Source organism: Acinonyx jubatus, chromosome B4, assembly GCF_027475565.1.
Source record: "Acinonyx jubatus isolate Ajub_Pintada_27869175 chromosome B4, VMU_Ajub_asm_v1.0, whole genome shotgun sequence".
NCBI classification, from domain to species: domain Eukaryota; kingdom Metazoa; phylum Chordata; class Mammalia; order Carnivora; family Felidae; genus Acinonyx; species Acinonyx jubatus.
In genome coordinates, this window is record NC_069387.1 from 133,992,255 (window position 1) to 134,005,647 (window position 13,393).

Genomic DNA, 13,393 nt, shown 5'->3' on the forward strand with positions numbered 1-13,393 from the left:
TGATATCATATGATTTCACTCATACGTGGCATTTGAAAAACTCAACAGACGACCATAGGAGAAGGAAAGGAAAAATAAGATAAAAACAGAGAGGAAGGTAAACCACAAGAGACTCTTAAATACAGAGAACTGAGGGTTGACGGGGGTGGGCTGGGGTGAGGGAGAGAGGTTCAATGGGTGATGGGCGTTAAGGAGGGCACTTTTTGGGACGAGCACGGGTGTTGTGTGTAACAGATGGATCACTGGGTTCTACTCCTGAAGCCAAGACCACACTGTATGTTAGCTAACTTGAAAATAAATAAATAAATAAGTAAGTAAGTAAGTAAGTAAGTAAGAAAAAAGATTCTCCCTCTCTCTTTGCCCTTCTCTTCCCCACTTGTGCTCTTTCCCTCTTTCTAGAATTAAAAAAAAATGATAGTGAATCAGCTCAACAATTCTCACATCCGTTTGGGGCAGGGGGGTTGCTGCATCTACACAGCCATCTTACCTTTCTCCAGCTGTACAAAAACACAGAAACACACACACACCTACGACCATTTCTAAGAAATATATAAAGTAGGGGCGCCCCGGTGGCTCAGTTGGTTGGGTGTCTGACTTCGGCTCAGGTCATGATCTCGCGCTTCGTGGGTCCGAGCCCCACGTCGGGCTCTATGCGGACGGCTCAGAGCCTGGAGCCTGCTTCGGAGTCTGTGTCTCCCTCTCTTTCTGCCCCTCCCCAGCTCGCACTCTGTCTCTCTCTCAAAAATAAACACTAAAAAAAAATTTTTTAAAAGAAATATATAAAGTAGCAGAATTCCTGAGTCTGGTTGCTCATGTGACTACTGCAACCTGGTTTTTCGAAAGATCACTGGCACAGGAATGAATGGATGCTTCTGCAATAATCATCACCTTATACAGTACCACCGACCAGGGGGCCCAGTAGTTCTCTGGTGTGTGTTGGGGGTGGGACAGGGGGTACCGTGCTAGGCACTGTGGGATGTTTAGAGCAAACCTGGCCACCGCCCACTAGATATCATTAGTGCCCCCACCCCAGCTGTGACAACCAAAAACGTCTCTGGGTGGCTGGGATTGCACCTAGTCGAGAATCACTATTTAAACTTTATTTATGTTGAGAGAGAAGCAGGGAGACAGAGAGAGAGAGAGAGCACATCCCACGCAGATTCTCCACTGTCAGCGCAGAACGTGATGTGGGGCTTGATCCCATGACCTTGAGATAGTGACCCGAGCCGAAATCAAGAGGTGTCAGACACTTAACCAATCAAGTCACCCAGGTGCCCTGAGAATCACTGTTTTAAAGTAAATGAAACTCACATTTTAATTCTTTCCTATCTTTCAGTTAAGAAAATAGCAAAAAAACAGAAGTAACTTCACTTAAGAAATAGGCTCACGGAGTTGCATCCCAGGAACGGGGTGGGGGGTGGAGGGGTGGGGAGGGAGCTTTAAATACCTGGAAGGCCAGTAACCAGGGCAGTTTGTCAAATATTCATAAACCCCTGAGACACAGAGCGGACCTAGTGAAATGGGAATTAACTCTGCGGCCCCGTGACTCGGGCCCAGGGGTTCGGAAAGGCAAGATGCCAGCAGGGGCCGCCTGACGGGAATGCAGACACACCAGACAGCCGGTCCTGGCTCCTTCCACTCCTTACCCGTGTGGCCTCTGACACGTTGCTCACTATTCTGATGCTCTATTTTTCTCATATTTTACTTTACAACAGAGCATAGTGCTTTCAATGAACGTGCCGAGATTATAAAGCCTGGTTTTTTTCCTTAAAATGTACATAGGGCGATCCATACAGGATACACATTCACGTAAACAAAATACTTCTTAGAGCAAAAGCCTAAACTTTAAAATGTCATATTATTAAGTACTTGTTTTACATTTTCGGCCCCACCACAATTTACGTGATGCGTAAATCTGAAGTTGTAACAGACGTTAGAATGAAAACAGAAATAATGGCGCTCGGGGCAAAAAATCCCCCTGACCCACGATAACTGCACCACGCATAGTGGTCAGGAGACAAATGAATGTGGATTGCTCCTTTCTGTGTAACACTTAACACAACATGCTTCTACACAATTTCCCAAGAACACACGCAAAGCTCAGTGTGACGCTGGCAGCGTTGATGTGCTCACGTCCAATACTCAGTCTCCATTTCTGCCTCCACCGCGCTCACTAAGTGGCAGGTCTAGTTAAGACCCTTACAGCCTCAGGTTTTCATCTAGAAACTGGAATAATAATTATACCCATCTTATAGTTTAAGGCCATTTGAAATAAGAATGCCTGTATGGGAAACAGTTGATGAATGGTAAATCGCTATGTCAAGGTTCATAATTATCCCATGAAGACTAATTTGTGATTCAAAACCTGAAGAAAAAGTAATGCAGATATTCTCATAGATTATAATAGGTGTAACTGAAATTTGGTTCTTCTGTTTTTGTTTTTGTCTTCCCACATACCTGTTTCTTTCGGTCGGGGGAACTGTGTTGTTGACTTCCAACCACTGGGACTCATAAAATGAGGTTAGAAATTGTTTCCAGTTGACTCTAGCGGTGGTTTTAAGTCCAAATCTGGATTTAAAAAAGTAAAAATATTACTTTAAATATTTTTCGTATAATGTTTCATGGATTAGATGTTTAATATTGAAGAGTGCAGCAATGAATTTAGGTGAAGTTTCAAATCTAAGGCAAATAAACAAGATAATTTAGTAAAATAGTACTACCAATTGACTTTTAAAAAAGCAAGGAAAACCAAACTGACGCTACAGCTCCTTGTTCCTGTATTCCCTTAGCGGTAGGTAGCATACAGTTGAAGGAAGAAACAAAGGAATTTGATTCTCATGTTCAGGAGATAATTCTTTCAAAGTCACTATTTGGAGAGTTCAGTCACCGCGGGAGGCCGAGTAAAGGCCCGGGACGCATCCACTTCCTAATCCCCGGGATCTGTGAGTGTGGTCTCAGGTGGCAAAAAGGGACTGTGCGGATGTGATTAAGGCACAGGTGCAGAGACGGGAGGGTACCCAGGCTAACCAGGGATCCGGTGGGCCGATCTTATCACAGGAGTTCTCCATATCAGAGAGTTTCTCCGAGCTGTAGCCAGAAAAAGACGTGAGGACAGGAGAAGGGCCAAGGAGGTGACTGGAGATGCAGGAAGGGCCGCGCGCCCAGGAAGCAGGCGCCTCCAGGAGGCCGCAAAGGCGAGAAACGGACTCTGCATTTCTCCACTCGGCTTGTGCTGCTTTGTCACGGCAGCAACTGAAAGCAAGTACAGACGCGAAATCACAGCGGGAACGAGTAACTGGAAAATTGTTGAAAAGGAAACTACCAAAGCCAGCGTGGCCCCGTGACTCGGGCCCGGGGGTTCGGAAAGGCAAGGTGCCAGCGGGGGCCGCCTGACGGGAACGCAGACGCACCAGACAGCCGGTCCTGGCTCCTTCACTCCCTACCCGTGTGGCCTCCGACACGTTGCGCACTATTCTGATGCTCTATTTTTCTCATCTATAAAATGAGCATAACGTCCTCCTCGGGGAGGGTTGCTCTAAGGATTAAAGCTACTACATCGAAAAGCCCCTACTGAGTATTGGATCACCAGCAGGTGTCCCATCACACGCGCCACCCTACTGTCTATGTGACCCAGCCGCTAAGCATCACCCACACTTCCATGACGGGGCGGGGCGGGGGGGACGAAAAGAATTTGGGCTAAGATTCTTCAACGGCAGATACGAGATGCGAAAGTGGGGAACGCCACAAGACAGACTACCCTGTTTTGACGGCCAAAACTAGTGGCTGTAAGGAAACTGGTCTCGGGTGGATCAGACGCGGGCCACGTGAGAAAGTACCAGCATGCATGTGTGCACACGCAAACACACACGGAGTTGTGTGGCCCTTCAGTTCAGGGTTATGCTCTTCCTTGCCCAAGGTCCCTTATATTTGCTGCTTCCTTTGACAAATGCCGCACTCCTCATCATACGTCCCATTCTTAATTCTACTCCTCTTTCGAGCTCAACTTAATCATTACTTTCTCAGGGAAGCCTTCTCCGATGTCCATAACCAGGGCTCTTTGCCCTGTTAGCCTGTCCCATAGCACTCTGCCTCCTTCCTTTATAGCGTTTATCATGAAGGATTAGTATTATTAGCATCTGTCACTAAGGATTAATATTATGAGCATTTGTCACTAAGAATTAGTATTATTAGCATTTAACACTTGCATAGCACCTGGGTCATGTTATGATTATAGCACCCAATGCTTGATAAATGGTTATTATTTATGCTTCTGCTATTAGGACCATATATGTTTTCATGAGAACGGGAGATACCGACAGATTGATTTTCATTGTGTATACATGACAACATCTAAGAAGGCGACTGCGACAGTGGCCTAATGCCTTGCTGTTCACATACAAAACAAAGTTTTGCCTTTCATTCTTGGCCTTCCTTCCTCACGTTGCCCACAACCTGGATAGAGTTTGTTAACGCTATATATTTCCACCTTAGATTTCAGCAGGTTAGAAATTAATTTTCTATAATGGAAACACTGGGTCTACTGTTAAATGCAATCAGCTTCATATGCTATGTGTAGGAAATTACTTGCTCTTTGGGAAAAATATCAGATTAGATATTTGGGAAAAATACCAGATTCACCCCATTCTCTATACTAAAATAAATTCAAAATAAGTGAAGAAGTGAAACGTAAAAACAAGGACCACTAGCAAAGGAAAATCTAGATCTATATTCAACTGGTATTTGAATAGGAATGGGTTAAGTAACATTTAAGAAGGGAAATCACAAATTTCCCTAGTCAATGCCATCAGCATAAAAAAGTTCCGTACGCCAGAAATATTGAAACAAAACTTAAGAGCCATAAACCAGAGGCGCCTGGGTGGCTCAGTCAGTTGAGCATCTGACTCTAGATCTCAACTCAGTTCTTGATCTCAGGGTCATGAGTTCAAGCACCACAATGGACGCCCCCCCACCCAAAAAAAGGCCAAAAAAAAAAAAAAAAAAAAGACTTGTAAAGTTATGTAACATAAATATGCATAACAAATTGCAGATTTTCTTAAAACATAAAGCACTTATACAAATTAATATAAAAATACTAAAACCTGATTTCTTCTTCCAGTAATGGAGGAGTCCAATCCTACTGGACTAATCCGCCTATAGATAGTCACAACAAGCTCTGGGCATAATATCAAAAGCAGTTACCTAAAAGCACTACAGGGTGAACAGATGTCGGGACGGCAAAACCCAACTCCGGTTGGGACTCCGTGCTGAGAGGAGTCGAGCTGTGAAGAGGATGTTCAATGCTTTCAGCTTGGTGCTAGGTGCTGTAGCATGAGGGTTGCCAAGGGTACCAGTACCCCCCCCCCCCAAAAAAAAAGTAGCCTTTATGGCCTGGAACACTAGAAGACCAAACCCAGGTGAGCCAAGACCCCTAGAGAGAGGGGGGAAATCCTGGAAGAGAAAGAGCCAGAGAGGGATTCCCCAAGCTCTGTCCTACCACATTTCTGACTGGCTCTGAATCTCACATGATCAGAACCTTCTCGTAATACTTAGCTGAACACAAAAGATCTGAACTAAGATCAGAGCTGCCACCCAAGAAACAGAATATGAAGTTTGAGTCCAACCAAGACAACCACCTAGCGAAAACGAAAGAAACAATACTCATCAAAAAAATAATAACAAGAGTTAGAGTCTTCATGATTTAATATTCAAAAAGTTAAGGGCAGAATCTGCAATTATGGAACATATTAAAAAACCCAGATGGAAGTTTTTGGAACTTCCATGGAAGATGGAACATTCTAGGGAGAAAAGTCTGACATACACGCAATTGGAATCACAGGAGGAGAGGAGAGAAATAATGGGGCAGAAAAGAATATTTGGAGACGACAGGCCAAAATGTCCCCAAATTTGATTAAAGATATCCATTTACAGATTAAGATGCTGAACAAACACCAAGTAGAATACCATGAAAAAGGCCATGCCAAGGCACATGACGAAGTCCAATTCAAAGAGTAAATCCTGAATGCAACAAGAGAAAAATTACTCATTACGTTCGGGGGACATTTTAACAGATGGCTTTTCATCCAAAGTCATGGAAGCTGAAGGAAGTGGAACGACATCCTGAAGGGCCAAGAGAGAAAAAGAACTCACCCAAGACTTTTTCATCTAAGAAAATATCCTTCAAAAATGAAGGGTACAAGAAGACATTTCTAAATAAAAGAAAGCTAAGGGAACCCGTCTTGAGCACACTGGTGCCTCGATAAAGTAAGTTCTTCGGGCTGCTGGGAAACGATAGCAGATGGAGACCTCGACTCTTCAGAAAAGAATGAGAAAAGTGTCAGAAATGGTAAATATCGGAAAAAAAATACAAGAGGCTATTTTTTTTGGCTTTTTATCTTCTAAATTTATTTCTAGTTCTTTAAAGCGAAACAGTAATAACATTGTTTTGTGGCATTTGTAATATGGATAAGTATAATTCATATAATACCCACAGTATAAAGGGCACGGTGGGGCAGGACAGCGACCTATATGCTCACGTGGGTTCTGCATTTTACGTGAAGTGATACAGCGTCAACTGGTTGCAGGCTAACGATGAGCAGGTAAATATGTATACTACAGTCCCCATGAAAAGTTATGTAAAAAAGCATAACTAAAAAGACTATAAGAAAATTAAAATGGAATTCCAAAAAATGTTCCAAATATCTGAGAAGAAGGAAGAAAAAGAGGAAACAAAACAAAAACAAAAAACAAAAAACAAAAAAGGGAGATCCAAATCCAAATATATCAACAATTACTTTAAATATTAACGGACTAAACAAACACTTCAATTGGATCTTCTTTATGACCCCAATGTATGCTGTCACAAAAAAGGGCACAATTAATATGAAGACACAGATAGGTTGACAAAAGGGACATTACCTTAAACCACATGATCAAGGGCAACCTCAACAGTGCAAGTCATATTAATACTCTACACCCTAGAAACGATGGAATGAGAATGGTACTTTGCCCCTGTGGTCTTCCTTCCAAAAACACATTACGTCAGTCCAATCAGCCAAATCCCAATTGAGGGACATTCTGTAAAATATCTGACCAATAATCCCCAAAACAGGAAAGGTTGTTAAAAAACAAGGAAAGTCTGAGCCACTGTCAGAACCAAGAGGAGCCTAAGGACACACGACTACTAAATGTAATGGCGGATGTATCCTACGTGATATCCTGTAACGGAAAAAGGATATTAGGGGAAAACTGAGGAGATATAAAAAAAGTACAGACTAACTAGTTAACAATAATACATCAATATTAGTTCATCAATTGGGAAAAATCTACGATACTAATAGTGTAAGATGTTAATAACAGGGGAAGCTGAGTGTGGGGCACATGAAAATTCTCTGCACTATCTCCACAATAGTTATATAAATGTAAAACTTCTGAAGTAAAAGGTTATGTTTAAAAAGGATAATGAGGGACTATTATATATACCTTTATGTCAACCCATTTGGCAATTAAGATGAAATGGAATGTGTTGAAAACACAAATTACCGGGGCGCCTGGGTGGCGCAGTCGGTTAAGCGTCCGACTTCAGTCAGGTCACGATCTCGCGGTCTGGGAGTTCGAGCCCCGCGTCAGGCTCTGGGCTGATGGCTCAGAGCCTGGAGCCTGTTTCCGATTCTGTGTCTCCCTCTCTCTCTGCCCCTCCCCCGTTCATGCTCTGTCTCTCTCTGTCCCAAAAATAAATAAACGTTGAAAAAAAAAAAGAAAACACAAATTACCAAAAATGACCCAAGAAGAAATAGAAAATTTGAATAATTCTCTATTTAAATTTTTTTTTTATCTTAAAACAGTCCTAAAAAGAAAAATTCAGGCCTATATGGCTTCTCAGGTGAATTATATCAAACATTTAAGGAAAATAAATAATGTTGGCCAGAAAGTAGAGAGGAAGGAAACATTTCTCAACAGATTTTCCCATGTTAACCTGATCCCAAACTAAGAGAAATATTTTACAAGCAAGGGCAACTTTAGACAAATGTCACTCATGAAAAAAGATGCAAAAAATTTTTAACAAAATTTCAGCAAATAAAATTAAATATATAAAAAGGATACTATATATTATGACCAAGTGGGATTTAATCCCAGGATGTAAATTGGCTGAACTAAAAGTTGATCAATATAATTCACTATGTTAATAGAATAATGGAGGGAAATTACATAATATCAGAACAGATGCAGAAAATTGAATTGCGAAATTTGAATTTCACAAAATTCAACACATATGATAAAAAAAGAATTCATCAAAATAGGAATAGAAAGGAACTCCCTTAACCTAATAAAGGGCATCTGGAGGACACCCATGGCTAACATCACACTATGTTACAAGATGGAATGCTTTCTACCTAAGATCAGGTCAGAACAAGACAAAGATGTCCAATTTTGCCATTTCGGCTCAGCATTGCACTTAATGTCCTACTTAGTAAAATAAAGCAAGAAAAAGAAACAAAAGGCATACCGATTGCAAAGGAAGATGTAAGCTTGCTTTTATTTGTAGGCAACATGATTATATTCAGAAACACTAGAAAATCTACAATAAAAATATTTGAACTAATTAGCCAGTGAATTTAGTAAGGTCACAGTGTTCTAAGTAAATACACAAAAAAATCACTGTATTTCTAATTACTGGCCATGAATAGTTGGAAAATGAAATTTTAAAAATTCATTTACGATTGAATAAAAAATACTTAGAAATAAACATAATATGTGTAAGATTTGAGAATTATACGCAACAAAATCTTGCCTAGGAAAATTAAACACCTAAACAAGTGGAAAGTTATACCATGTCCATGAAGTAGAAAACCGAATATAGTCAAAGTGGCAATTCTCCCCAATGTATTTGCAATTAAAATCCTAGCAGGTTTTTTTCCTTTGATATATTGACAAACTGCTTCTAAAACACAAAGACCCTAGAATAGTCATACAATTGTGAAAGAGAAGAACACGTCTAGAGGACTTGCACAATCTAATTTCAAGACTAAACCATTTAGCTACAGTAATCAAGACAGTGTGGTATTGATGTGAGAATAATCCTATAGATTAATGGAAGAGCCTAGAGTCCAGAAACCTACTTATACTTATATAGTCAATTGATTTCCAACAAAGGTGCAAAGTAATTCATCAGAGAAATAGTAGCCTTTTCAACAAAGACTCCTGGAACAACGGGATACCTGGATAGAAACAAAATGAACCTCCAACCTTATCGCACACCATACTAAAAAACCATCCAGAAATGGATCTCCCCTAAAAACTACCCATAACAAATTTTTAAATAGATAAAACAGGCTTTATCAAAATTAAAAACTTTTGTACTTCAAAATACAAAGAGACAAGCAAGCCACACTGAGAAAATATGTGAAAATAGGTAGCCAACAAAAAAACTCATATCTAGAATATATAAAGAACACTTGCAAATCATTAGGGAAATAAACAAACCAATAAAGCATGCAAAAGATTTGTACATATACTTTTTAAAAGAATATATATGAATGGCTAATAATCACATGAAAATAGTCTCAACATCATTAGTCATCAGGGAAATGCAAATTAAAAGCAGAATGAGGAGTGCCTGGGTGGCTCAGTTGGTTAAGCGTCTGACTTCGGCATAGGTCATGATCTCGTGGCTCACGAGTTCAAGCCCCTTGTCAGGCTCTGTGCTGACAGCTCAGAGCCTGGAGCCTGCTTCAGATTCTGTGTCTCCCTCTCTCTCTGGCCCTCCCCCACCCATGCTCTGTCTCTCTCTCTCTCTCAAAAATAAACATTAAGAAAAAATTTTGAATCAGAATGAAATACCTTTACACACCACCAGAATGGGTAAAAGTAAGACTGGCAATACTAAGCATTGATGAGGATGTCGAGCTCCTGGAGTTCTCACGTGTCACTGACGGAATTACAAAATGGTAGTTACTTTGGAAAAGGGTTTGACAGTGTCTTATAAATTTAAACATACACTCATACAACCCAGCAATTTTACTACGAGGTATTTACCCAAGAGAAATGAAAACATGTATCCACACAAAGAATTGTATGCAAATGTTCACAGAAGTATCTTGCATAATGACCCCAAACTGAAAACAACCCAAACGTCTGTTAACTGTTGAGAGGATTAACAAATTGTGGTAAACAAACACTGAGTCGGTCAAGCATCTGACTTTTGATTTTGGTTCAGGTCACGATCTCACAGTTTGTGAGATGGAGCCCTGAGTTGGGCTCTGCACTGACAGCATGCAGCCTGCTTGGGATTCTCTCTCTCCCTCTCTCTCTGCCCCTTCCCTGCTCTCTCTCTCTTAAAATAAATAAAAACATTAAAAAAGAAATCCAGAGGGAGAGCTGCCTAAGGCAAAAAAAAAAAAAAAAGAGCCACTGGGACATTTTTTAAAAATGTTTTATTTTTGAGAGAGAGAGAGAGCGAGCGAGCGAGCAGGGGAGGGGCAGAGAGAGAGGGAGACACAGAACTGGAAGCAGGCTCCAGGCTCCAAGCTGTCAGCAGAGGGCCCAACGTGAGGCTCAAACTCACGAGCCGTGAGATCATGACCTGAGCCAAAGTCAGACGCTTCACCGACTGAGCCACTCAGGTGCCCTGGGACATTTTTAAGAGTGAAAAAACGTGGCTATATCTTTGTGACTTTGGATAATGGTTGCTCATGTGATTTCTGGCAAAGTGTGTGCTGATTTATTGAAAATTGTTTCATTCATGTGTTTATTCATGTTGATTATAAAACGTGTACAGTCTCAAACTGGAAAACAGGGGAAACCATGAAGAAAAAAATAAATTACTCATAATTATAACAGCCAGAGATAACCGCTACTGATATTTTAGTATATTTCCTTCCAGAATTTCTTTGTGTGCACAGGCACACACACTCCGTGCATACTTAACATCATTGAGATCGTATGAGGTATCAGTTACGGTCTGTTTTCTCACCGTATTTATCAGGAGCATTTTTTATGTCATTAAAAAACCTTCGAAATTAACTTTTTTTTTTTCAACGTTTATTTATTTTTGGGACAGAGAGAGACAGAGCATGAACGGGGGAGGGGCAGAGAGAGAGGGAGACACAGAATCGGAAACAGGCTCCAGGCTCTGAGCCATCAGCCCAGAGCCTGACGTGGGGCTCAAACTCACGGACCGTGAGATCGTGACCTGGCTGAAGTCGGACGCTCAACCGACTGCGCCACCCAGGCGCCCCTGAAATTAACTTTTAATGGCTGCCACGTGTTTTGTTAACTCTTGAGTCAAAAGTGTGGACGTGTCTAAGGTTTCCACTACATATTGCTCAAATGTACTTCATAAAGGTGTTAATTTATTCTTTTTTAAAAAATTTTTTTAAATTTAGTTTTGAAGGAGAGAGAGAGAGACAGAGCATGGGTGGGAGGGAGCAGAGAGAGAGGGAGACACAGAATCCGAAGCAGGCTCCAGGCTCTAAGCTGTCAGCACACAGCCCGACGTGGGGCTCGAACCCACAAACCGTGAGATCATGACCTGAGCCGAAGCCGGACCCTCAACCGACTGAGCCACCCAGGAGCCCCGGTGTTAATTTATTCTTATGAGGGAGGGTCCGTGAGAGGCTTTTTGCCAGCATTTCCCACCGCCACTTCCAGATCCTTGCCAATCTGACAGGCGAAGGCACAGTTCCTCACTGCTGTTTTGATTTGCGTGTCCTTTGCTGTTGCACTCACACGTTTTTCATGTTTAAAAGTTTTATGTACTTTCTCTGTGAATGATTCATTCGTGTCCTTTGACGATCTTCTGTGTTTTAAAAATGTTTTCTTTTACCCCAGTATAAGTTGCATAAAATAAAATTCATTCCTAAGTATATAGTTTCATGAGTTTTGGCAGTTATATATTTATCTAACCACTGCCGCAGCCAGTATTAAGGAATACCTCCACGACCCTAAAATTCTACTCTTGGCCTTTGGAACCAGCCCCTCCCCTGACCTCAGCTCCGGCAACCAGTGATCGCTCTCTGTCACGGTCAGTCCGGTTTTGGCTTTTCTAGGAGTTCCCGTAAATGGAATAATCATACAGCGTGTACTCTTTTGTGCTTGACTACTTCCTTCATTTACCATGTTTTTAAGATTCATCCGTGTTGTTGTAGATCCCAAGGTTTCTAATTGTTACTGCTGGGTTAAGCAATAACAATTAACCGACTGAGCCACCCAGGCGCCCCTAGTATTAAACTCTTCATTGCTGTCCCCTAATCTGTTCTCCTTCCTCCCGTCTTCAAATATATTGAGTTCCCATTCCATGCCGGCCTCTGTCGGCCTGGGATGCTCTTCGTCCCACAGCAAGTACAATGTGACTGGCATGCTCTGAATGTGTGTGACACAGCAGACTTCCTTTCTTTGTGCCTGATGCTTTCATAAAGGACCCACGTTAAATGCCAGCTCCCCCAGAAGTCTTCCCTGATGCCTCATCTGGGGTAGGTTTGCCCCCATGCATCGCGATTTATCATTGGTTTGTTTATTTCTGACGCAACAATACGTGTTGGTACGAAAAAGCACTTTCAGTGACTTGTGTATCCTCTTTCCCAAGCCCACCAACACTGCATTGCTAAGGATCCTCTGAAGGGAGATTATGGGCACCCCACCAGAGGCCACAGAGAGGACAACAACTACAGGGTCAAGATTTAGAGGTCACTGAAGAGAAAGGGACCACAGAGTAAACCAGCCAAGGTAATCAAACTCCACCAGAAAGCCAAAGAAACTCTGGAGGAGGGAGCGAAGCTGATGCACCAAGCAAAGTACATGAGATACAGGCTCGAACTGTCTTGTGGATGAAAGGAGATCATAGCCAGGGCCTTGCCAAGTCCCAATCCACACTGCTGCTGCCAGTGTCCTGGACAAATGCCCCCACCCACCTCCCGGCCCACCAGCCAGAAGTACTCACTCTCCCCTCTGTTCCCACAACAATCGGTTCATCTCACCAACTCGGTGTGAGTTGTGCGCGCGCACACACCCTGCCAAGGTACGGGCACGTTCTAACATTAGCTGTAACCTGCCCCTTTCTCTCTTCAAAGACAAGGCCATGCAAGTAACTGAAGGCGGTGTTAGCTCAGGGACAACCGCTGTACTTTGCCAGAAAACAAAGTCACTTGCATATTTTAACTTTATTAGTAGCCACTAACACATCGCTCGCAACACATTCCACACTGCACAGCCTATCGCCCCATTCCAGTGTGCCATCATACCGAAAATCAGAACCACGGGTCTAGGAGAGGGGAATGGGGGCCTGAGATGGACAGGCCTGAGTGGCAGTGGAGCACAGAGGTGGCCCATGCACAGTGCCACTGTGACCACCTAGGGCGGCATCATTCCGCAAACAAGGCAAGTGTAGGAAGTCCCACAT

General features: G+C 42.3%; 1 protein-coding gene across 7 annotated transcripts in view; it reads right to left on the bottom strand.

The window, feature by feature from the left end:
• EFCAB6 (EF-hand calcium binding domain 6) overlaps positions 1-13,393 on the bottom strand; it is a 245,050-nt gene that overhangs the window by 131,463 nt on the left and 100,194 nt on the right. For 6 of the 7 annotated variants that reach the window (XM_053226905.1, XM_053226901.1, XM_053226904.1 and 3 more), the window contains one exon: positions 2,458-2,568. The exons of the other annotated variant lie outside the window; for it this stretch is intronic. In XM_053226905.1, the coding sequence (XP_053082880.1) occupies positions 2,458-2,568 (111 nt within the window). The remainder of the gene's footprint in view (positions 1-2,457; positions 2,569-13,393) is intronic. 7 annotated transcript variants of the gene reach the window in all.